At 40.0% G+C, this 26,673-nt stretch overlaps 1 protein-coding gene across 9 annotated transcripts; it reads right to left on the reverse strand.

The window, feature by feature from the left end:
• Window positions 1-693: 693 nt before the first annotated feature.
• On the reverse strand, window positions 694-26,122 carry LOC115131309 (protein argonaute-2). 9 transcript variants are annotated; one of them, XM_065020299.1, is made up of 20 exons: window positions 25,846-26,122; window positions 24,261-24,303; window positions 18,755-18,955; window positions 15,833-15,953; window positions 15,378-15,559; window positions 14,887-15,023; window positions 14,404-14,538; window positions 14,069-14,156; window positions 13,683-13,830; window positions 13,346-13,465; window positions 12,996-13,118; window positions 11,746-11,879; window positions 11,345-11,529; window positions 10,946-11,105; window positions 10,364-10,454; window positions 9,755-9,949; window positions 9,300-9,434; window positions 9,092-9,193; window positions 8,569-8,768; window positions 694-8,364 (listed from the first exon to the last, which is right to left on the reverse strand). In XM_065020299.1, the coding sequence occupies exons 1-20, from the start codon at window positions 25,868-25,870 to the stop codon at window positions 8,256-8,258; spliced, it is 2,634 nt and encodes an 877-aa protein (XP_064876371.1). In that variant the 5' UTR covers window positions 25,871-26,122; the 3' UTR covers window positions 694-8,255. The 9 variants fall into 9 exon arrangements, with proteins under 9 accessions (XP_064876371.1, XP_064876370.1, XP_064876369.1 ...); XM_065020298.1 differs by having other exon boundaries at window positions 9,743-9,949; window positions 11,746-11,882; XM_065020297.1 differs by having other exon boundaries at window positions 14,386-14,538.
• Between the last annotated feature and the right edge of the window lie 551 nt (window positions 26,123-26,673).

Here is a 26,673-nt window from a genome sequence, read left to right on the forward strand (position 1 = left end):
TTCCAGCAAATAAGGAAAACAAAAGAAAAGCCAAAGCGTCAACTTTTGCATCTATGACTTCAATAGAATATTCTGTAGACCACTAACAGCTGCTCATGAAGCATCATGTCAGAGGTCATCTGTGTCATAAGAAAAAATGAATGTTGGTTGAGGCAGCATTAGTCTCTTGTGCCTTCAAACTCAACTCTGGACCAGGATCCCCTCTAATCAGGAGCTGATGTAGATTTGGGACACCAGGTGTGCAATTAATTATCAGGTAGAACAGAAAACCAACAGGCTCCAGACCTTATAGGGTAAGAGTTGAATACCCCTAATCTAGTGTGTACTGTAGTAGAATTACATAACTAAGACAAGCAGAAGCCAAAATCACTAATATTACAGCACCTCACAACAAACAAAGGAAAAAAACACGACTGCACCTGTGTGATACTTTATGTAGCCAAAACGTTTGTTTCATAGAAGTCTAAAATGTTCATGATATATCCGAAAGTTAACTAAGTTAAGATATTAAATGAGAAAAAAAAAACTTTTGCATTGTGATGACCAGCGATAAGATGTACAGTATGATTATTGAATAGTCATCCGAGTAAGAAATTGATGACTGAAGTGGAATGAATGATTTGACAATATGTGCCATTAGCCTATGCTAAGGATAAGTAACTTCGGAAAACAAAGACTGACTTGACCACATCCCACTTTCAGTAGCCAATCAGTTTATAGTTTGTGGATTGAAGTTAATGAGCATGCATAACAATTATTTTATACAACCATATTACAGGTGGATACATTTCCTAATGACATACACTGTCTTTAAGTACATAAATTGTAACCTGTCAGTTAAGAAAATAAGTTCTACTCTACTAAACCGGGATGGTATTTCAGCTGTAGACCTTCAAGAGAAGACAGGAAAAGGCAAATGGGATAGGCTTTTCTGGATATACAAGTCTGATTTTATATTTTCTAAAGGTTTCGTTTTGCCCACAGTATACAATAGCGCAAACAGATACAGATGATGTAAATGACAACAGATGCATGTATCACCTCTGATGCAGGAACCATTACTGTATTTGGATAAGATAGAAAAGTAAATGGATCCATACTACTATGTTCTGCCCAAATCAAAGCAATACAATCACTTAAGCAAAAACTATTATGGGGTAAAGCTAAGCAATGAAGAAACTAAACCATCTCAAATACCTTTGAAAATGTCATGGACACACAACTCAAATAAGCATGATAAAATGAGAATCAATCCAATATTTATCTTTATGTATTAGGCTGAGACAAAATACCAAAAGAACAATTATTATTCACAACCTTTATTAATATCTGTGTTCCTCAACTACTCATACTGACAGTACAAATCAGGTGGCAAATGCTCAACATTGACTTTTATCAAAATATATTGATATCAATATTGAATTATAATCAAAGACAGTCCAATAGGACTCGTTGTCCCAGCCTTAAAGGAGAGCACCTCTTTCTGCAAGGGCCTGGGACTAGAATCTATGGTCAGAATGTACTGGTCAGTTCCAATGATCTATTGACATGATATGTCTTAATTCTAGAAAACGCATCAACATACTTGTTAGTCAGTGACCACGTTTACATGCACACCAATATTCCGTTATTATTCGGGATACCCAAGTATTCAGTTTGAGTTGACAAACATATCCCGTTTACAATAACCCGAAAAGCTTGTATCCCGGTTATGAAAAATCCAGATAAGATACCTGGGATATGCTGATCTTAGACGGGATACTGTGGCATGTAAAAAATCTTATCCCGTTTACCATTTTTTTCCCTTGGGCTGCACAGGCTCAGTTTTAAATCTCATGGATGTTGTGTGATGTTTTCATCTGATTGTCAAACAAATCACTTTAAAAAAAAGTAGGCTACCTGTGCAGTTCCATCCTCCATAATAATTTATTTTGCTGATACTCGGTACTGGACCGTATAGCCAACTTTCTGCTTAGAATTTCTGACATTTAGGCCAAATTATAATTTTCAACATTTGGTAGGTCATATGTCTGTCAACTATAGTTAGATACATGCAGCTTCTCTTCAGTCATAACTTGTCTCAGAAGACTAAATCAAGTAGAGCTCACCAGAATAAATGTCTTACATTGATATAATTAATGCATTAATAATCTAGTTAACACCGATAAAGTTGTCTATTTAGTTCAGGGACCTGGGAGAAAAACGCACTAACTTCAAAAAGGTGGAAAGATTTGTACATTTTGCACAGGACCAATGTCATAAGATTGACCGGTTTTAAAGGAAAAGAAAAGCTGAGAAAACAATTAAACAATTTTGTCTTGGGTACATATTTTGTGGTGCAAATACTGTCTGTTTGCAGTACAGTGACAAAGATTACACGTGCAGTCACATTTTTGTCAAGAGATGCTGAAAGAAATCCAATTTCTCCACTTCTGTTCCCGAAAATTTTAATGCAATAAATGCATCATTCTGCAGGACTTACTATATTACTCTGCATGTGAGAGGTTATAGGCCTACAGTCAGTGTCCATATTCCACTTACTATTCAATTTAACCTCGGAACTTAAAGGAATATTCAATTTATTCATGGACACAGTGATACTCTTGAGCGGGATATCAAAAGGTACATGTAAACAGCTTATCCCGAATAAGAGCTTAAGCGGAATATGAACTATTATCTGGAATACTGTGTGTATGTAAATGTGGTCTTTTCCCCAGAAAAGCGCTAGGCGGAGGTCAATATGCATCTTGAGATTTCAGGTAATAATTAAGAACCGGAGATGGTAGGTGCACAGTTTAAAATGTTACTTTGCATCATTATTTACTTGGGCTTGCCATTTTTCAGTTCACTCAATCTAGCCACCAGTGTACTTCTTGGTACAACACCACACAAATATACCCATGAACTGTTGAGTTCCCTATGGCAATTGTATCTCACTTGTGTACATTCCTGATTTGGCTCAAAAAGACTAAATAGCTATATAACTACAGGGAACGGCCAAAATAAAGGAAACACCAACGTAGCGTCTTAATAGGGCGTTGGGCCAGCACAGCTTCAATGCACCGTGGCATAGATTCTACAAGTGTCTGGACCTCTATCGGAGGGATGTGACACCATTCTTCAAATGAGAAATTCCACCATTTGGTGTTGGAAAACGCCGTCTCAGGGACCGCCTCAGAATTTCCCATACATGTTCAATTGGGTTGAGATCTGGTGACAGACAGCCATGGCATATTGTTTACATAATTTCCATCAAACCATTCGTGCCCTGTGGATAGATGCATTGTCATCCTATGGAGACATAGCCTTGGTAGCCAAAATAATGGCCTTCCCAGAATCTTTATACATGACCCTAAGCATGATGGGATGTTAATTGCTTAATTTACTCAGGAACCACACCCATGTGGAAGCAGCTGCTTTCACTATACTTTGTATCCCTCATTTACTCAAGTGCAGAGTTTTTTCTGCACAGAAGTGTTTTTTTTTTCAGGCTGCCTATGTCCAAACGGTAAAAAAAAAAAAATGTTAATAAAGTATAGAGAAAACAGACCTAGGGGTTGGGTTAAATGCAGAAGACACATTTCAGTTGTACAACTGACTAGGTATCCCATACACTTAAAATATATATTTTTTTTATATCATTTCTTTGAGAACCAACAAATCACCAAAATAAAAAGCTACAGTCGAGGAAAATCTAAAATCCCCAAAATGATGCTTTCAGGAGTATTTGTCATGGCATGAGGCCCCCATTGATTGTGTTATGTTTGAGTCACTCGGATAGCATAAGCCATGGCAAAATGTGTAGAAATGCAGAAAATGTGCCTAAAACAGCAACATTGTCACTGCGGCCAACAGGAGGGCCTCTAACATTTTCGGTTGCCACGCAACCACCCAAGCCCCATTTTGACCCAGAAAACCCCCCTGAAATGTTACCATTATTTTGGCAGTTACATGTATGTTGACAAAAAAAGCTTAAAGGTTTGCAGATAACTCCTACATACTGATATGACACTAGTTCTACCACATTCGTTGATGCATGTGATTTCTCTATGGAAGTCGTATTTCTGGTGACCATAAACGCAAGTAATACATATTTAACAACCAACTTGCAGAACACTTTCCACACACAAACTTTGGCATCAGACTATAGCTACACATTTACACAACCAGTACAATATACAAAATCACAATGTTCACAACCATCAGACGTCCACCCAGTATCCTAATACATGGTATGATGTCAGTCATCTTTGCATATGCTGTTGTCTCACTCACAACCTTCAAGCTTTTTCATGGCCATAGAAACAAAAGCTCAAAACAAATAAATGCATGAATAGCACCCTCTTCTGGGAGGAGTTTCAATCACAACCCAGTGGCAGTTATTTATCTGACAAAGACGTTAAAAGGCATTATTTTCAGTGAATCACCCACTGTATGCTGGTTGGCTGGGAGAATCCCTCAACAAATAGGCCTAGGTGTAACCACCTGAATGTCTGACTTCGAGGTGCACGTGTGTTTCTCAGACCAGTTGTCAATGCAATGAGTTAATGGTCTCCCCTGACAAACTAGCCTAGTATTAAACAATGTAAGCATCATGATGAATCAAACCAGCTGATCTGATCTCTCAATCCGTCTGAGACAACACTAGTGACTCAACTAGACAACAGCTCCAAAATATTTTTTTTATTTTAGTGCAAAAAAGAACATTATTAAATGTTTTGGATATTTTCAGGAAAAGCAATACTGTACAGGTCCGATATAATCTAAGGTGCTGTGTATAAATAGGTAACTTAAAACACGTATAAGCAGTAAAAACAAGACCACATCTCCCAAGAAACAAGTTTAGGATGAACAAAGGGTGGGGCCAACTTCAGGTTGGGAAAACTGATGAAAAAAAATGGTAGTATGAAGCATTGAGCATTATCCACATTGAAAGGGAAATATTCACATTTCAATGGACAAGCACACATCTTGTATCATAATTTCCATAGCAAAAAACAAACTCAAGCTATCAATAACATCAAGTCCACTTGACTACATGTTTCTGCCCTCTGTACGATTGACTGTAGCAAACAATAACCTGAATAAACGTGAGGCAGAGCTTAGACTATGCATTCCAAAACAAAAATGTTAATATTTCATTGAACAGCTACATTCAATGACCCAATTAAAGCAACATGGGAGATGCCTTTCCATGTACCCCATGTGTATCTATGGGAGCACAGCAGTACATGTTGCATATTCAGTATCAAGCTAATAGTTTAAAAGACAGATGACATAGGCTACAATAGTAAATCATCAAATTGTGGGTGAGCAGCTATAATTGTTAGCCTTGGCTTGACCAACATGTTTCCCAGCAGTCAGTTAGGTAACATACCATCCATCTCCAAGGATATGCAATGAAGTTATTGTGATATATATTTCTGTATGTTTTGCATTGGCTGGTTTAAAACATTTTACCACAAATAAAAAAGGCGCTAAATGAATGCTGTTCCATGGGCGCATAGGAAAAAAAAAGGACAAGTCAAAAGCTTGGTTGGACCAACAATTTCAGCTCAACACTAAAGATCATGTAGCTCTCTAAATACTTAAAAAAAATAAAAGCTTTAGGATCGTGCACAAGAACTATGATTACAGAACGCAGGTTCACCGACTGTCACATGACAAGCGCTCAAAATCATTCCATTTCGTGACAATGTAAGATTCAAATGATGCCTACCAGATATAATAGCCTGTGTAATTATGAAGAAATGACCAGCAGTGTGACGTTACCATAACACTTGAACAGGTAACAAGAGGTAGAACACACAGCCATTTCAACACAATTGCACCAGACTCATAATGTACGTTAGAGTTTCCTGCTTGGCTCGACCAATCAATGGAATTCATACCAAGTTGACTTCTATGAAAAGTGCATCCAAATTTACAAGTCGCAAGACCGGCACCAAATAATAATATTGACATAACAGTAAATATCAAGTACTTGATTTCTAAGAATGCCCAACAAACAGTCAGATTTTGGATTACTTTACAGGGAATTAGAAATTAAAGTAATGAATATCGCTAAGGGAGAAAGATTTTTTTTCTCTAAAATGCTTCATCTATTACCATACTTACGGCAAGTGAAGTCCATCGCAGATTTAAGGTGACGTTACAGTGAAGGAGAAAACATCTAGCACCTGTAATTAAGCTGTCCTTTTGTGCATCAATGTACAAAATGTGTAATCTTGTTTGGCTAAGAAGAGAGATTGTAAAACAAAGTATAAACCGAATTTGTGCTAGCAAACATACAATACAAATGAAATACAATCCCCCATACCATTAAAGGTATAGGAAAGAAGCACAACAAACACTATTAAATGCACCAAGCAAAAAAACAAAACAAAAAAAGTTACTACTACTCTAAAAATACCATAAATTCATATTTGAGAAACATCACTGCTAAAAATGTCTTGGTTAAAAACAATGCATAGTTAGAAAAGAGGGATAAAAGCTAGCCCATCTAGGCTACATGAAGAATTCCCTGCTAAAATCTAATTATTCGGGAGAACAGAAAAGGGAATAAAAATAAATATACTAAAGATCAGTATAATTTCAGTTTTGGAAGGCATTAAATTTTTTTTGCATGAAAGTTCTGCGTATACAAATAAAGCCAATTTGACTTAGTTTAATTCAACTACATATGGGCCAATAAAAAAAATGCTTCTATTATAATTTTAACAATCTCTTCTAAAAGCTTATTCAAAATATACCTTATGTCCCTCAAGGCTATGCTACAAAGAACCACAATTAAAAAACAAAACCTTTGACTACAAATAATTGCCCCCCTTTTTTGCTGAGTAATAATGAAGAGAACATATCCGTCTCCGGAATCCTTTTCCGCCCAATAGAACCCCGCCCCATTCTTCAGTCCCTAAGCTGTGTGACACTTGGAGCATAGGCTCACTCTACTGTACCGATTCATACACCAACGCCTGTACTACAAGATGCCAGCAACACGACTTCCCCCCCCCCAGCAAGGAGAAAACCATGATTGAAACCATTTTAAAAAGATCAAAACTACAGATCGGCTTAACATATCCAAATCGAATGTGTGAGTCATCTACACACAAATTCATTTTTACATTTTTTCTTTTTTTTTTAGAAAGACATGAAAATAAGGGGATACAAAAATGTAATTTGAAGAGACTTGACCTCCCCCCTAATGTAGATGTCTTAACATGTAACAAGGCTCAGAGAACATAAAAAGGTGTCTGTTAGGAACCAGTCCCATTCTATTAGTAAGTTTCTCTTGCAACTGACCATAGATTGACAAAACGACTCAGTCCAAGTAAAAAAAAGGCAAGAGAGCAACAATTGCCAACAGTTTAGATTTCATATTATTAATTTGTATAGGTCTTGATTAAAAATAAGTGTGAACAGTTTCAAAGTCTAATGAAAATCTAATGCTTGCTGTCATCAGATGCAGCATAAAAACGTTTGTTGGTCACCAGTGTTGATGGACAAATAACTCTGCGGCTGGTACTGTACACAGGCCTGTTCAATTCATAGCTGTATATACAAATGAAAAGACAACATGTTAAGTACTTGTGTCCTGGTCAAAGTATCCATCTGGTCAGTGCACTTTGCTTTGATTGGCTGATAAATAATGAAGTTGTGAAGAGAAAGAATGATTATAAACCTTCCATCGGGCCCTTATCTTCGATATGCCCACCTCCCTTTAACCCTATTTTTAAAAAAAAAGTTTAACTATGGAGAAAGCGGTTTAGTGTGACCTTGTGTCTAGATTCTAAACAATCAAAGTGTGAGGATACTGCCCTCTAGTTTTTGATAGAAGTATTTCCTAATAAAAGTTTTTCCTTTGCTCAAACTCTGTAAACTACTAATTTACAAATACAAACAAAATGTACAACATGTCAAATAAATGAGTCCACCCCACCACAACCGATTTCTGAGGAATCATTTTACATACTACTGCCTAATAATGACCAGGGTTAGGCCAGGGAGAGGGGAAGAAAGTGGTTTTGCATGTGTGGGTTTGAAAACAATTGTGGACATTTTGGAAAAGAAACCATTCCAATTTGTTTGGGATGACACTTCTCATTCCCCCTTACTGGTGAGGAGAGACAATAGACTGCACAAACCCACTGATGCCCACACCTGGCACAGTAAGGGGGTTAGGTGGGAGGAGTGAAGGCTTCTTCCCTGTGGGGTCTGTCTCACCCCTGCCGACCCCGGTGCCCAGGCTTGGAGCTTCAGGCGAAGTACATTGTGCGCAGTGTGTCCTGGTGAATCTGAACTGCCTTGGCCAAGGCCTGCTGGTCACGCCCGTTGCTCTGTCCCGACGTGTGACTGCCCTCCGCACTGGAATGATCACAGGGGAAAGACTTAGTGAATTCTTCAGTCTAAATTCTTTAAAAAAACAAAAAACATTTAAGACCCTTCATCACCTTCTGGCAATCACTCATCTACCACAATTTGAATGGTGCAGTGATGGAAATACCCTATTAAAGTAACTGATATCAGAACAGGGCCATGGTCTACAGCAGACATGGTGATGTCTCTTACCTGTCGTGCTCCTTGTCCACCAGGTGGTAGCGGGCACGGAATGCCACCAGGTGGGCGTAGTAGGCCGGCGCTGGGATTGACACGGAGCGGGTGCAGCGCACGTAGGTGTGGCACAGCTGGTAAGTGAGTACCTGCAGCTCGTCTGAGGTGAAATGGTTGTCGTCCCACAGCACGTGGTAGTGGGATGGTCGGCTGGTCCCCTGAGGGGAATTACAAATGATAAATGTTTATTGTAAATGGATTAGTCATTTACTTTTTGGCTCTACTATAACCAACATCTAGAAATTTGAAAAGTCCAAATTATAAAAACGTTTTGAGCAGAGAAACTACAATTAGATTCTCTCAAAAGCACACAATATTAGTAAAGCTTGCGGTGGGTCCATTCTCCACGACTTAGCTCTATAGTGTCCTGGGTTGTGTCAGACATTGTACCCTATTCCCATATAGTGCACACAAAGTAGTACCCTACATAGGGAACAGGGTGCCATTTGGGATGCACCCCTGGGCGCTGGCTGGTTCCTACCTGAATGCCAGCATGGCTACACAGATAGAAGTCAAACTCAGATGGGTGAGTGATTTTGGTGTCCACTGTGGTGCCGGCAGGGATGTTGCCACTCTTACCAACCTGAACAAAACACATTAGGAATCATATAATATCCCAATGTAGGCATTTAATATGCACATTTATTTTACAGTAATAGTGGTCAGTATGAATAGGAGAGATTACGAACCCTCTCGTTTCTGTCCATGCAGAAAAGTCGAGTGTGGTGTCTCTTCTGCACCACCACGAAGGTGATACCGGGCTGGTAGTCTTTCTCCAGTTTGATGCAGGCCTCACGGATAGCCAGTAACTCATGTTGGAGCACCTGGATAAACCCCAAAACGACAGCATGTCCATTTATACCAGTTCAAAACAAGGAGTCAGAACAGTAACCAATAGAAACACAGCAGGGCAAACCAAAAAGGAAACTCCCAAACAACCAAAATATCTGATTTGATCTCAGTAAAGACAAAGACCGGGCAGTCAGAATTAAATTGGAACAGTAACCAATAAACAGAAACCAATACAAAAACAAAGACCAAAAATATATATTTTTCTACTCATGCCCCACGGTTTGTACAGTACAATTACAGATCATGCAATTGAATTGAAATCCTATTTCCTCAAGTCTACCTCAAGTCTAACCTGGTTGAACTGGCCCTCAGATATGCCGTCGCGGTAGTAGATGATCCGGGTGGGCTTGAAGCGGGTGGACTTGTAGAACTGGATGAGCAGCTCTCTGACCATTGTGGCCAGGTCCTGGATGATGTCCTGGCGATGCTGCTGTACCCGCACTGTGGCACAGTAGCGGCTGGGGTGGGCATCCATGCTCCCCACCACCTAGAAAATAGGCACAGGGATGTGATCAGGACAATATTACATATCAGGGATTTTGGCTAGGGGTATAGGTCAATCTCAATTATATGTGAATGGAGGATGGCTAGATAAGCAGGAATTGCTGATTAATCACATCTCTGAGGAAGCAAAGGGCACACTTAGATTTTTTGCAAGTCAGGTTGAAGCCCATCAGTGAGCTAGGTGGAGTGGTAGACTATAGTTCTCCTTAGTCCTCTCCATTTTAGATGTTGGACATGGTCAAATAAACCACAGTAGACTATTGAGATGCACTCTGCCTCCCTAGCAGAACATGGTTGTGGGTATAGTAAAATAAACTACTGTACACTATTGAGATGCAACCCTACATTCACAATTAGTTGACAAGGCCCTATGAAGAGTCTGGTCCGTCTGACTTACTGCCGCGATAGAAGGCTTCTTCCCGTCTCCAGCAGGAGGGTGAGTGACGTCAGCACCCAGGAAGATAACTGGCTGCTGGAATACCAGGGGCCTGGAAAGAATAGACACCCACAAGGTTAACCAGAGCCATCCTTAGAGATGAAGTGTGAACAGAAGAATGGATGGAAACATGATAGTTTAAACAAATTAATCTCATTTACGGCATATCATGGCTCTATAGTGCAACCATTTCACGTGCATAGGCGCCAAAATCTTTTGCAGTGCAACATGTAATTTATATTTAGGAGCACCAGTGCGCCTAGAATACTTAAGGATTCTAACATTATTACCGCAAATATTTTTTTCACTGTGGTCCTAAATTCCTTTATTTGTCAATTTAGGCACACGTGCTCCTTGTAAAAAAAAAAAGCTTTGAGCCCTGCATGTGGACGTATAGGTGAATGAGCATGTTGAAACAAGCCACCAGTCTCAGATGTCATGGACAAATGTATACCAGTTTATACATTTTGAACAAATGTACAACACTCCATTTGATTGATAACAACAACCAGCCCATGTTAATGAGAGAGGTTCTACACTGACCTGCCCTGTGGGAGGAGGATGTTGTTGACCCCGCCCAGCTTGACGTTGATCTTCAGGCAGAGATTAGAGAGGGTCTGGGGAGTGGTCTTCTGAACGTTCTTCACCTGGACACACTGGGTGGCCATGCCCAGCACAGTGTCACCAACACGCTTCACCTCAGCTACACCACACAGGGAGGGAGGGAGACTGGCCATGTCAGCGCAACCGGAGAGATATACAGCTAGCAGTGTGTGTGTGTGTGTTAGAAAGTCTACATATGAGATTTGATACAGTTGGAAAGATAATCCAGGAAACATACCAAAAACCCTTTTAGAGCACAGTGTTCTAGCTGAACCAAGAGGATTTACAGGTTAATCTATAAAAACAGGAGACAGCCATTCACTTAGGAACTTTCCTCACCATAGACGGGCGTCTTCCCAGGCAGGATGACCACCACCAGTTGCAAGCCTTGATAGGTGTACTTGAGATGTTTGAACATGGGCTCCACGCTGTCCGCCCCCTGGGCGTACTTACAGAAACAGGGTTGGCCCTGGATGGGCATCCCCGCGTCACGAGAAATCTTACGCAGCTGGTCTGTAAACGCCCTGAGAGAAACAGGTTTATCAGGGGTTAGATGGGGAAACAATAGTCCTAAAATATGGAAATCATAAAGGGCAAACATGCAAGGAATATGTAGAAGTAATGAATGTTTTTAATACCGTCGAGGAATTGGTAGAAGAAATTAATGGTTTTTAATACTATCAAGATTTCTGCATCAATAACTTGATAATAGTCCCCATCCTTGCAGATGCAGTTCTTACTTGAGCAGAAGTTCAGTACACTGTCTCTGTGGGGCGAAGCAGGCAATGGCCCACACCTTGATCTCTATGCCAGTGTGGAACTGCTTGTTCCTCATGTCCCACACTCCCTGGATGGGAGTTGCTATTGCTTTATTCTGCTTGAGTAAAAGGGAGAAGAGGTAAGGGTCAGAAACAAATAGTTGTCTGTAACCACTCTTCCAGCCAACCATTTCATGCGGATGGATTACATGACGCATGAAAAAAAGTCACGACTAGACTAATGGAAACATAAAATACCGGTACAATTTTATAAATGCTGACAAGACAATTTGTTAGTTCGACATGGTGGGATCTTTTTGTGTCTAAGAAATGGTGGAAACACCTTTATGCGCAAATATTGATATAATAACCATCCTGACAAAGCGAACTTGGGAGTCACACGATATGTTCTGTGGTCCTCCCACTACAACTAAGGAAAGCATGCAGTTTATTAATTATTAGGCTACAAATTAAACAAGTTATGATGAACTTCACAGGGTGATGATAGTGCAAGGTAATGAGCTTGATGCTCCTTTCCAATAAATATTGAGGGTCTTGTTCTGGTGACATGATGATTAATGCTTGGCTGCTGTTTGACAGATACAAATATGGCTCTTATCCATAATAATCTCATGTAGGTAGCCTACCCACACTGTATCTGCCAGCTGTTGGCTAGAGCGCATGTGCCAAGACGAGTGGGCACATTCTCTATAGAACACAACAGTTTGTGACAAAACCATCAGTAGAGTTGAAATTACGATGGAAACCTATTTAACTTGCATTTTTCATTCGCTACATGGGAATTTAATAGCAAAAGTTATTTTTATGTGCCATTCTTCATCATCCATAGCCTTTTATCTGCAAAAAGTCAGTTTGATTGAAACATCTCTGGTGGGAAAATGCAATGTTAAAAATATTTGCATGAAAATCTGTTGCAAATTGGATGGAAACCTAGCTTGTGGTAAAACAATTATAATTTAAAAGTCTACACAGGTTAAGCAATAAAAAATAAAAAATTAAGACGATTACACCCAACTGGGATACGTCTCGCATTCAAAACACAAATTATATAACATTAACACTCCAAAAAGCTCAGTACAAAGTTTATTTTTGCATAATATACCTACAGAACTGGGGTTCATCAGTGCACTATTATTACGCATCAGAGGCAACAAGTGGTTTAGAATTATCTAAATCAGTCAAACAATCCAGCTTAAATGGCAGAAACCTACCCGCCCTCCGTAGAGGATAGATGGGGCCTGGAGGACTCTGCCATTCACCTCGGTCATCTCATCCCTCACCATCACCCCAAACTCACGCACGTAAGGATCATTGTTAAAGTTGGCACTTCTCATCTGAAAAGGGTAAACGTTCAGCAGTAATAATTCAGAGGGGTTATTATACACTAGGACTTCAGAAAGACTGAAAGAAAACATTTGCATATGGTCAGGCCACCAATGGTTCAATAACAGCAGTTCAGTCATTGTACATTCAGTTAAAACCAAATACATACTTTAAGTGCATAAAAAGCAGCTTTCAAGACACTCAGTGCTTGAGTTCATTCCAGTAACTGTAACTTTACCAGTTTGCTGATCTCTTCCTGGCGGTCGGGTGCCGATCGGGCTGTGGCACGGATCATAGTAGACGTCTGATTGTCTGTCAGCTTCTTGATGCACCGCTGGCCAGCTACTATGTTGCATACCTGGACACAAACAACTTTATTAATACCCTCAGGGACACATTAAGAAGGCATCATTGACCAGGAGATTAATCTCCCATACCCTAGAGATACAAGGCATTTTCACTGTTTCAAATGGCAAACTGGAGTTTCTATAATACCGCCAGGGACCTCATTCTTTGTAACAATTTGAACCCAGCAGTAAACCATCTGAGGTTGTGAGGGGAGACTGCAGACTGACCTCAAGGGGGAGGTAGGTGTGTTTCTGCTCCTGTCCAACCTGTAGACAGGGGAGGTGGGGGTAGCGTAGTATGAGTTTGTACTTGTCTTTGAAGTACTGTGCTACTGTGCATTCTATGGTCTGGCCATTCTCCTGCTGCAGAGGAAACCTGAGGTCAAACAGATGAGAGAAATAAAGAAAATAATGTTTGATTGGATTTTCAAAGGGATTCAAGATCCCAAGTGGGGATTTCTGTTTGTCTTGATTGCTCTTAAATCTGTGCATGAAAGATGTGTTAAGCAGTTTTTTTTGTTTTACATCCCTATGCAAACCATTCCTGGTTATATCACAAGATACTAAAGGAATTGAGGCAGTAGTTGTGAATCTTTTATGGTGTTCTTTCTTACGTCTGGTGGCTGGCTGGTCGTCTGGTAACATTACATACTCTGTACTTCCTTTTCATCTGACCACAGTGAGTGATCTCAACCTTCAGACCTGAGAATCACAATGGCAAAACAATGGTCGGATTCACACACTGAACAATAACATTTTCCAATTTTATCACATTCTACTTTTAAATAACAGAGTTCAAATCAGATTTTACTTCAATACACAAATAGATATCAATATTTATTATTATAAAATACAGAATTGTTGGGTATAAGTATTAAAGCATTTCCACTCAGACAGACAAAAAAAACAACCCAACGCAACTATTGATTACCTGGTAATGAATGATTACCTTTGATTTCCTTGGTAAACTTTACTCTCTGGGAGTCGGTTAAGGGCTTCTGTTGTTCTTCAATGCTTTTGAAATCCAAAACCTCACACATGAACTCAATCACAGGCTGAGCCTTGTAGAATGCGGTGGCAGACACTGGAACAACAAAACACCAAACACAGCGATGAGATTCACAGACCTATCCTCCGGCTTCCAAATACATACTGTAACTTACGATTATGTAGGTTGCACTTGATTGAGGATAGTTGGTTGGGTTTACCTTTTTAGGACCAATGGCATCACCTCAAAAGTACAAGCCCCACCCAATCAGCACTTTAGGAAGAATTAAATCTATTTACTGCCTGAAACATACCATGGAATGAGATTCTATCCTCCTTCCAGTCACACACCCAACACAGAGACATACTCTAGTCAGACACACTCCCTATCATTTAGGGAATAGGGTGCTATTTGGGACGCAGCCATTTCCTGTGTGAAACCTACCGTCAATGTTTAGCATCATCTTCCACAGGGAAGGCCTGACTGATTGGTGGAACCCAAACCAGACCTCCCTGCCCCCGCCAAGGGGGTTAGAGCATCCCTCTGAAGGGGTGAAGAAAGAACGTCCGACGGGGGTGTACCTGGTGGAAGAGGGTGTGAAGACAATGTGATTCACCTCAGTCTCAACAGAATCTGGCTTCACAAGGAGCCTGACAGAGGAATTTGAATAAACAGGGCCAAATACACTAGATGTAAATGGTGTGTGCATAGGTATAGAGAAAACAGTGGTTTATGAACAAATTTGAGGGAAAGATTGAAGAAATGACTTGAGGGTCATTAAGTATGTGGACCAATGTATTACAGCAGACATGGTAATGCTAAGCCTATTTGCACATTTTGTCTGAGAACTTTGTATGCAACTATAAATACCACCATTAAATACCAATATTACTTAGCGAAAATATACTGGTTGTTTTCAAGGGGAAAAGACTGACCTCATAGAGGGCAAATGTCTCATGACCACATCCAGGGCCTGGATGGTCTCGAAGGGGATGTTTGGCAGTCGTCCCGACAGGGCTTCTTGAAGAGCTTGCAAACTGACGCAGGACACCCACTTTATGGCCACTTTGAAGCTCCTGTCCTTCCCCTCGCCTGGGATGGTCACTTCCAGCTCCACCTGTCAGTGTGCGTGTACAGGTGTTTTAGTGTGTTTAAAATTGGCATGACTACCCAGTCAAAGCATCAAAAAGCTTAATAAAATGTATTTTTCATATCACCAGGCAAGTCAAGACCTTACATGGAATATGTAGCCTATACACAAGGTAAAACCACTCTCCATCCAATATCATGGATGTCATTAATATAGTATCACATTGCATGTAATCACATCGATAGTCCCATAATATCATAATTACATCACTGACACCTCAGGTCAGATGGGGAGACATACTTTTTCCCTCCCTATGGGTAAGGGCATGGCTGTGTAGAGATTCTTCCTCCCGTCATACACTGGCTTTCGATCCCCAAAGATCTGCGTTTTAAAGTGCTGTACCATGTGCTCCACAATTTCACTGAGAAGAACAAAAATGGAGCATATGAGACATTATCAACACAGTACACAGTCCTTATCACAGCCAAGACAGTTTTTATGCTATAAAATGGGTATGTCATATAACAGAAGTGCTGTGCATCTGGAACAGTTATTCTCAAAGAGTGATCATTTGGAGAGTTGAAAGACATTTCAGGGTTACAAAAAAAATATTTTTGTCTTTTCGATATTGACATTTGATTTAGTTTATTCTGTTCTTTCAAGTTTTCTAAACGGATTAAACAATTCCACAATGTACATTGCATGTGGATGAATTATGGCCACGACATCTGTTTGGTGATTAGACCTATGCTTAATGTATTTAGTCTTTATCAAATATGAAACGTTTTTTCATATTTTCAGTCTGGAACCTGTCTATATTTAGGGGGTTTATAGCCTAGGCCAATCAATTGTAAATGGCACTAGCAGTTCGCAGACTAGGGTCGTCACTGGTTACCACAGCCACAAAGTCATAAACCTACTGTTTCCACAATTTCACTTCTTAAAAATCAGATGTTAAACCTAACCTTTAACCACACTTCTAACCTTATACTAAGACAGATTTTCCTTTCGGTGAATGTTGCGCATCACTACTTCACAGGAAAGGCATTTGAGCATTAACATTTGATTTTTTTTGCCAAATGTGTTTTGGGGCAGAAATGCCATCTGGAACACGTGAACTTTCATGTGCCTTATTAACAAACTTGTATGCCATCTGTAAATACGAATACAATTGTTAAATTACGAGCCTAGTTGGTTTAGCCACGGAGAAAACAGGAACCTTCCCGCTTTCCATGATTGGCTGAGATAATGGATTGGACATGCTGAGATGAGTTCGGATTGGTCTGCCATGTAGCACGCGTCGGTCTATAATGAGCTACTTAATACGTGTAGGTAATCCTTTCTAACGCAGATTTTGAATGATAGCTCTCCACTTTCTGGAGGACCGAGTTTTGAAATCAGTAGAATGCCTGTTGGAAGAAAGAGTATGATAGCTAAGGAGAGAAATGTAGGCATTTGATTACAAGGGAGTTGAAAGAGAACACAGAAAGCTGTTGTATAAAACACATCTCTGGACTACGTCTTCAAACGAAGGGCAACCATGACAGAGGGAGATACATGCAAGAGTCTAGCTAGCTACAATTTAATATGATACGTTTCTAATTTTGTCCAAAAGTAGTTCTCATTGCAAGTTAAAGCATACAGTTATATAGCTAGCGAGAGAGCCAGCCAACGCTGGCTAATGTTACGTGTATGTATATTATTTGTATCTCAAAGACATTTGCATTGCTAGCAATAGCCTAATGTTAGCTAGCTAACATTGAACCTAGTTGGTTAGCATTTAGCTACCTGTAGATTCACGCAGGGTGGTAACGTTAGGAGTTGGGATTATGGTTCATTATTTAGCTAGCTACACAAAACCTTTTTTAACTCCATTATGCAAGTAGCCATTTCACTGTACCATTTTCACCTTCTGTATCCTGTGTATGTGACAAATAAACTTGGGATTTGATAGTGCGTTTACCGGAGACTAAATGTGCACATAATGACCAGCACCAAAGTCAAATTACGATATAACATTAAGCCAATGAGACAGTGTCCAAGTTCTAGTAGAATGCCCTGCTTCTATTTCGTCACTCACAACCGTAAGCTATGAAAGCTTTGGTGGTTTAGTACATGACCGTACTCACCGTTTAGCACATGGCCTCACATGTGAATCCTTAAAAAGTTGGGTGGGCCTAAGGCTTAAGGGTGTGAATGATGCAGAATGAGTGTAGACAAAGAGCTCTCCAGTAGGTGTACCAAGACATTCAAGGGCCCTTTTCTCAAAAGTGGGGTTACAAGTTTATCAACTTTCAAAGCAGAATTACTTTTCAATTGTTCCTCAACTGTAGTGTGACATACCATTTTCTAGCCGAGTCTCTACTTGTAAATACAATTTCAAATTTTGCTACATAGGACTGAATCGAGCCAGTCGGTCACATATAGCGATCGACTTTGTGGCTGTGGTAACTAGTGACAACCGCTAAGACCCCAAGCAGAAAATGATGCAACCGTTCCATAATTTCAACTCATTATTTGAACACATATTTCCCACCTTCAGTCAGCCAGTCCATTTTGAATTTGTGATAAAACTGTTGTCATTTGTCAAGGAATGTAGCTTGTGTATCCCATCAGTTAGATACGTTTTTAATAGGCATTTATTTCTCTAAGTCCACTCAGCAAGCATTTGTGGAGGGAGCAGTTGGAACGCAATTGAGTAAGTGAGACATGGAAGGGTAAGGGAATTTAGGGAGCAGAATTCTGTGATACTTGGCTTCTTTTTTATGTGTCGCCCAAATGCATATGTACAAATGGAACTCTAGAGTAAAGGCAAATTAACGTAGCCTTCAAGAAAAAAGAAAATACACCAAATTGTTGTACAGCTTTTTTTTCCCTATATATATATATATATATATATCATCATCTCTGGTTAAAGGTAAAGTTTTGACGTCTGTTCAAGTACTCGATTACTCATGCCCATCCCTAGCTCACATGGGGAAAATGGCGCAGCACAGCTTCCAGAAAAACAGTCTCTTTCAAACTAGGAATTTCGTGGTTAATTGTGGTAAAACAAGTAATTCTGCTCATAGATTATGGTTTTATGAACTACACATTAACACCACCAGCCCAAAGCGGGAGGTTAAAAAAATACTTTGATATACTCTGGAACTTTGGCAACTTCTAACTAGATAATTGAATACTCAGGTGAAAGCCTGTAAACCAAATAAAATGGTTCCATACCGGTTGACCCTTCTGGGGCATTTCTCTGGCTTAATGTCAATGTCGTAGTGGTAGACCTCCAGTTTGGGGATCTCCATCTCAAAGAAGTTAGCTTGCAGTTTGATTGTCCTGCCCATGGTGCCAAAGTCCGGCCGCGAGGGTGGTTTGAACACATACTCTGGCACTGGGGGAGATGGGGGATCTGGATCAGAGGGGTCAGGGGTAGGAAGCAAACAAAGGAACAAGTTAATAACTGTACAGATGGAATGGATTTTGCCTTGTCTCAGATGTGTTTTTCCAACTCCTATGTTCATTATCACAAGTTAGCAAGACACACTGTTCTAGCCTGGTCCCAGGTCTGTTTGCGCTAACGCACAAGATTGTTCTAGAATATTATTTTTAGAATTTGAATAGTTAGATGTTCAAAGCATTTGACTGCCATGCTTGAACAATTTGGTTGGTGAGCCCTGACCAAGTTTGGACACCATATTGAACACCGAGGACTGTGAAGAGACACACATAAACACAATAACTCACACCCACATGGATTTCGTATTGGAGTAATGGCCTGAGAGCACACACTTAATGTGTTGTGAAGTTATGAAATGTAATGTATATAACTGCCTTAATTTAGCTGGACCCCAGGAAGACTAACTGCTGCCTTGGATAAACTGGTTCAAAGTTAGTATTTTCTTTAGCGGTCTGTTAAGCCTAGGGATTATGTGCGTTTCCTCAGAAGCTTAGCTATGACGAGAGGGTCAAATTTTCAACTTCTAATCAGCATGTCTAAGAATAACTGGCATCCCACGTGATAACCAGCTTTGTTGTAATAGGTAGAGAAGGGGATATCAGACCCTTGAAATTCGGGACATATGATGTAAAACAAGTCCCTTTGGAAAATAATGGTTATTCGGACACGACCTGACTTGAGTTCTAAATAGTAGGCATTTTACGAATGCAAAAAAAAATGTTTTATAGTATGTGAATCTTTAAAAATCGAGTATGCTTTAAATGCCTCGCTGTTCTACTCATTTTGGCTTGTCATCTATTAGAATTCACTGCACACTTTAAGAGAAACGTTATTCCTGAGTCTGTTTGACAACAGCTGATAATCAGATAAGTGGACGCCCTGTACCTAAATGAATGAATGGTAGGAATCAACACAGTTGGGCATTACATTACGCATCCTCAGGATGGGTGAGCCTAGTATCTTGATATGTTACCTACTGCATTAGTTCTTAATAGGACGCAGTAAAATTAGTACACAGTATGTCGTTTTAGTAAGTAGCAGGCAAGACAGATTTCGGACATGGCCGATGTGCTCCAGTGCAGTCAGCTGTTGTCCAGTGTTTCTTGCCGGTAAACACTACCTAATTGATTCCTACAGTTATACTTGCCCTATTTTATATCCAATGTCCTTTGCCTGCCAGAATCAAGACATTTAAAGATGTGGGAAGCTCTAAAAGGCTAGCACGGGCAAGCTACTCTTCCTTGCTTTCACGAAATGAAAAAATAAATAAATTTGCAAATGTTTTGCCAGCACCCCCTTGTAAATGGTAGTGGGACATCATGTTACCAAAAGCTGTCCCCTGCTCCAAAAATCCCACTCCACCCCTGGGCACGCAAGTGAGTAGATCAACGGAATGAAGCTTGTAGTAACCTTAAGTGTTTTCACACATACAGTATCAGTCAAAGGTTGACACACCTACTCATTCAAGGGTTTCTTTATTTTTTACATTATTTTCCACATTGTAGAATAGTGAAGGCATCAAAACTATGAAATAACACATGGAATAGTGTAGTAACCACTCTGTGGTCCAGCTCATCCCAAACCATCTCAATTTGGTTGAGGTCAGGTGATTTTGGAGGCCAGAGCATCTGATGCAGCACTCAATCACTCTCTTTCTTGGTCAAATAGCCCTTACACAGCCTGGAAGTACACAGTCCTGTTGAAAAACAAATGATAGCCCCACTACATGCAAACCAGATGGGATGGTGTATTGCTGCAGAATGCTGTGGAAGCCATGCTGGTTAAGTATGCCTTGAATTCTAAATAAATCAGTGTCACCAGCAAAGCACCCCCACCTCCATGCTTCAGTGGGAACCACACATGTAGAGATCCTCCGTTCACCCACTCTGCGTCTCACAAAGACACGGCGGTTGGAACCAAAAATCTCAAATTTGGACTCAGACCAAAAGGACAGATTTCCACCAGTCTAATGTCCATTGCTTGCATTTCTTGGTCCAAGCGAGTTTCTTATCATTGGTGTCCTTTAGTAGTGGATTCTTTGCAGCAATTTCACCATAAAGGCCTGATTCACGCATTCTCCTTTGAACAGTTGCTGTTGAGATGCGTCTGTTACTTGAACTCTTTAGAGTTTATTTGGTCTGCAATTTCTGTGTCTGGTAACTAATTAACTCATTTTTTGGAATGCCCTTGAAGAAACATTCAAAGTTCTTGACTGACCATGTCTTAAAGTAATGGACTGTTGTTACTCTTTGCTTATTTGAGCTGTTCTTGCCATAATATGGACTTGGTCTTTTACCAAATAGGGCACTCTTCTGTATATACAAGGTCCCCTACCCTAATTGAAATGCATTCCAGGTGACTACCTCATGAAGCTGGTTAAGAGAATGCCAAGAATGTGCAAAGCTGTCAAGGCAAAGGGTGGATACTTTGAAGAATCTCAAATATATATTTTGATTTGTTTAACATGTGTTTACTACATAATTCCATGTGTGATATTTCATAGTGTTGTCGTCATCTTCACTATTATTCTACAATGTAGAAAATCATAAAAATAAAGAAAAACCCTGGAATGAGTAGGTGTGTCAAACTTGACTGGTACTGTAGTTCTGAGCAATAGTTGAATCAGTGATTATTTGTTAATTTTTTGGGGTCCGGTTGGTTTCACATTGCCAAATGTCAAACTAAAATGGCTTAACAAAATCATGTTCATACCAGTCATTTGTTTAGAGAAAACTCTCACATTAAATCCATGTATTATCATTAATCAGCATAACTTGTGTCCGAAACGTCATATTACTTTCTCTTTGGTATTCCAACAACCTGCGGGAGGAAACGCGAGTAGGCTAAATTCAGTAGCCTATAGCTCCACCCTTTGAGCGACCCACGTTGTGTCATTTTGTGCATTCCCAAGTGCAGATAGTATATTCACACTAGGGCTGGGACAACACCAGTATCAAGAAACTCGTTAGCATTGTAGAAAGGAAACCAAACAGATTTCAATTCTTTAGGAAAACAGCCCTAATGTTGAAGAAAAAAAGAAAGAAAAAAAAACATTGTCATCCAGTCACATTTATTTATTTTCCAAGCTATAGCCGGTGCTGAGCGATTAACTGAAACTGGTTATTTTCAATTTTTTTTAACTAATGGACTGGTGTCAGTTCAATTATTTTAATTCCATGTGTTTCTCTGTGAGCTCAATGCACACATTGCAGTTTCTCTAGAGATAAATCAGATCCGGCCTGAACTGTGCGATGTAGTAGGGAGTTGTAGTTTCCAACAGGCCAATAATCTACCAACTTAAGCACCTAAAACTTGGTAATTAACTACGACCATAATCCATTGTGCATCTACATTACATGACCAAGAGTATGTGGACACCTGCTCGTCGAACATCTCATTCTAAAACCATGGGCAATAATATGGAGTTGTTCCCCACTTTGATGCTATAACAGCCTTGAAAGTCACAGCTCTTCAGCAAGGCCTTTCTACTGCCAATGTTTGTCTATGGAGATTGCATGGCAGTGTGCTCAATTTTATAAGCCTGTCAAGCAACAGGTGTGGCTGAAATAGCCACTAATTTGAACAGGTGTCCATATACTTCTGTATAAAAATGTATAATATTTATTAGGGTACTTCTCCAATCTGTGTTTTTATGACCGTCACGGAATAGAACAACGCTCAATCGTGAGGTGATATAAGAGCAGCTGTTGCTTCACGGGGCATCTACCTGAAAATACATGATCTAAGTGATTGATAGTTGGTATTCAGCAGTCATAAAAGTATGACTTATTTACTTTACATGTTGCGTTTTTGTTCAGTAAAGTGTTGGTCCCATGTTTAATGAGCTGAAATGAAAGACACCAGAATTTTTCAATACACAAATAAAGCTGATTTATCTCAGATTTTGGGCACAAATTTGTTTACATCCCCATTAGTGAACATTTCTCCTTTGTAAAGATAATCCATCCACTCGACAGGTGTGGCATATCAAGACATGGATTAAACAGCATGATCATTTCTCAGGTGCAACTTGTACTGGGAACAAAAGGCCACTTAAATGTTCAGTTTTGGCACACAACACAATGCCACAGATGTTTCAAATTGAGGAGTGTGGGGCTTCAGGGTAGCCTAGTGGTTAGAGCATTGGACTAGTAATCGGAAGGTTGCGAGTTCAAATCCCCGAGCTGACAAGGTACAAATCTGTCGTTCTACCCCTGAACAGGCAGTAAACCCACTGTTCCTAGGCCGTCATTGAAAATAAATATTTGTCCTTGCCTAGTTAAAGGTAAAAATAAAATTGGCAGAAATGTCCACCAGAGCTGTTGCCAGATAACTGAATGTTCCCTTCTCTACCATAACGTCATTTTAGAGAATTAGGCAGTACGTCCAACCGGCATCATAACCGCAGATCACGTGTAACCACGCCAGCCCAGGACCTCCACATCAGACTTCTTCACCTGCGGGATTGTCTGAGACCAGCCTCCCGGACATCTGATGAGTATTTTGTCTTTAATAAAGCCTTTGTGGGGAAAAACTCATTCTGATTGGCTTGGCTCCCAAGTAGGTTGGCCTGTGCCCTCCCAGGCCAACCCATGGTTGCACTCCTGGCCAGTCATGTGAAATCCCTAGATTAGGGCCCAATGATTTTTTAAAAATTGATTGAATTCCTTATATGAACTGTAACTCAGTAAAATCGTTACATTTATATTTTTGTTCAGTATACAAAATTGTGATTTTGCCAGACAGCATAGACAGAAGCTCTAGAGATGAGATGCTGACTTGGAATGAAATAAAGTCAAATAAAACAAATCTAATATACACAATTTAAATATTTTATCCAAGTGCATAAATGATTGTTAATAAGTGACAAGTAAATTGGCAGTCACTACCATCATGGGACTTCAATTGTTTTATTCTGTTTTACAGCATTCAACCCACAACGCAAATTAATGTTAAAAAAATACACCCAGATTTGTTATTTATTTTTATAATCTAACATAAACCTCAAAATGCACTAGTCGCTCAACACTAGCTATAGCACACAATATTTTACATACAGCAGATTACTAAAGGACCAAAGAGCTTGTTCTGCTTTGTGTTTTCATTTTTGCCATGGAAAAAAATATTGCGATAATGGTATCATCACAGCCCTGGTTCACACCAGTCCAAACAAACCGAACTAAAGGGGGGGAAAACATGCCACAGTTCTGAAAAGTCACTCCAAACTAATTTAGTGTTAAAGTACCCTAAGATTGGTGTGAAAGAAGCTTACCAGAGCCAATTGACCCCGAGGAGTGAGGTGGTTCAAGCATCTCAGCAGCTAGAAGAGAAAAACATTTGTCAATTGACATGACTCACAATGATTAAAATGAAGGCTGCATGGATCACAAAATGTTCTGTAATATTCTTAGAACTTCCTCCTATTCATAATGCCCAAATAAAACCTTGTCACTTCATTCTCCATGTTCATTTTCATGCCCTATAGTTTATTGCTGCATAGATAGCAACTACAGACCCTACCAGTACGCTTGTTTACTCGATGGAGTAGTGTGGATAAAGGTACAATTTGGACTACAGTGGAATCCCTCATCCCTGCATTGAGGTAGGTTTTCCAACCCATCCATCGTACCTGCTTGCATCTTCTGGCACACAGACTACCCATTTCCAAATGCCTCACCCTCTTATCAGCCTTAGAACAGAATCATGTACAACTGCTGAGCCAATTTTTCAGCTCCCTTATCAACAAGTACACACCAGCAGCTCAGCAACCTGGCAATCTGACCACTCCTAAAACCAACCATCTTCCTGAAACTGGTCATCATCATTCTCAGTAAGGATTGGAAATAATTAACTGGATATAGTCAACCAGTGTATCAGTGGTGCAACCTTATTTTCTAGCAAATATTTATTTTCACATAACTGGCTCCACTTTGAACAACTTAAGAGTAATGAAAAATTACCCACTAGTAGTATAGCATAAAATATCTGTTGGCTAGTCTCGTCACCATTGATGCTTTCCCCCAACCTAAATACCAGGCCATGTTCCCACCTGCACAAACTAAAACAGCATGTTAGGAGAGGATATTTTCTTTCATTGGCCTTCACTTAATGGCATTTTGTTAGTGATCAAACAATTATTTCCCCATTCTCAATTTCAACTTAATATCTAGTTAAATGTAGCTAGCGAATGATGCACAACTTAAGTATTGTTGCTAGCTCAATATATAGCAAGCTGACTGGTCTCCATAATGGTAGCTAACGGCAAAAAGAATAACTCGGTGCAAACAGTCTCCGAAATGTAGCGGGTTAGTCAGCTAGCAAGTTAGACAACAAGCAATGGTTAACAGGTAGCTAACTAATTCATTAGAACGCAAACCAAGTTAGCTAGCTAACATTTGAAAAGGTTAACAAGCCGCCGTTGGATAACAAGGCGACTGCCCGTTAGCAGGCGAACGTTAGCTAGTTTACTAAAAATGAGTTCCTCTGAGCTAGCTACTGGCCAACCATCTATTATTTTAAATATAAAAATATATATATTTGCACAAAAATGTCTCCTGCTTTAGGATTGGACTTGAACAAGATTGAAGTTAATCGACTTCCAACTATCGTTAGCCAGGTCAACAGGCTTAGCTAACATTAGTTAACTAGCTAACAACAACAGGCCATGCAAACGGTGGCAAGGCTTGCTAACGCGAGATCTAGCTAGCTACTTAGGGACAAAATGTTAAACTGAGTTTGGCGAACAATGTTACAAAATGAAAACAAAACCGTGTAAATGATTAGAGGCCCCAAAAGCCAAACTATCACTATCAGCACATTTATTCGCTATCCGTCTTGCTAACTAGCAAAATGCTAAACTTACCTCCAGCTGCTCCACTGGAATACATTTTATCGGTTGTTCAGCGTGCACTCTGTGGTCGTACGTACGGGTACTCCACTTTTCTTAAACGTCGCCAAAATACATACGTAAATGGGTACTATATATATATAAAACAATGTGGGTGGCTCGGTTAGGAAGTGGAAGGTTTTAGCCAAGCAGTAAATTACAACACCACGAGAGCTTTATCATCCTCGGCACCGCACCATCCCCCAAACACAAACGGGAGCTATGCCGAGAGAGGCTAGGGAAGGATCTGTGTGATGTCACACAGTCCTCTCTCTTATCCCCGCGCGGTCTTTCCTTGGATCGTGTTCATTTTACAACATTGCGAAATTCAGAGGAAGATGAATAAATTAAAGTGCAATGAATGTATTTCATTCGGTCCCTGTAAACACTACAATATTAAAATAGCTGTAACGTTACCAACCAAATGTGTCATTTTACTTAATTTGGCCACTGCCGAATTCAATGGAAGAAGAAACAGCAGTCATTTTCGGGGCATGTTGTATTTGAAATAAACGCTCACTGATAAACCCATCTCGTGGATTCCACAAAAGTCCTGCGAACTAGCTTAACATTCATTATTGTTACTGGATGATTTTGTATTGGTGTAGCTAGTAGGCCAAAGCAGGCCAGCCTTATCATGCCATATGTCCTATGTCCCCCTACTTATCCTCCTCAAATATGGGCTCCGGAGTGGCGGAGTGGACTAAGGCACTGCATCTCATTGTTTTAGGTGTCACCACAGACACCCTGGTTCAAATACAGGCTGTATATCCAGGCTGTGAAGGCTGTCCTTGTAAATAAGAA

Source organism: Oncorhynchus nerka, linkage group LG7 (genome assembly GCF_034236695.1).
Source record: "Oncorhynchus nerka isolate Pitt River linkage group LG7, Oner_Uvic_2.0, whole genome shotgun sequence".
Lineage (NCBI taxonomy): Eukaryota > Metazoa > Chordata > Actinopteri > Salmoniformes > Salmonidae > Oncorhynchus > Oncorhynchus nerka.

Bases quoted from the DNA above. Each gene is read 5' to 3' on its own strand.
- LOC115131309 (XM_065020294.1), bottom strand. From the start codon at position 25,870: ATGTATTCCAGTGGAGCAGCTGGAG. The intron at 14,157-14,385 runs GTAATCAATAGT...TGTGATTCTCAG, and splicing joins AGGTAATCATTCATTACCAG to GTCTGAAGGTTGAGATCACT. The intron at 13,119-13,345 runs GTAAAGTTACAG...TACCCTTTTCAG, and splicing joins AGGAAGAGATCAGCAAACTG to ATGAGAAGTGCCAACTTTAA.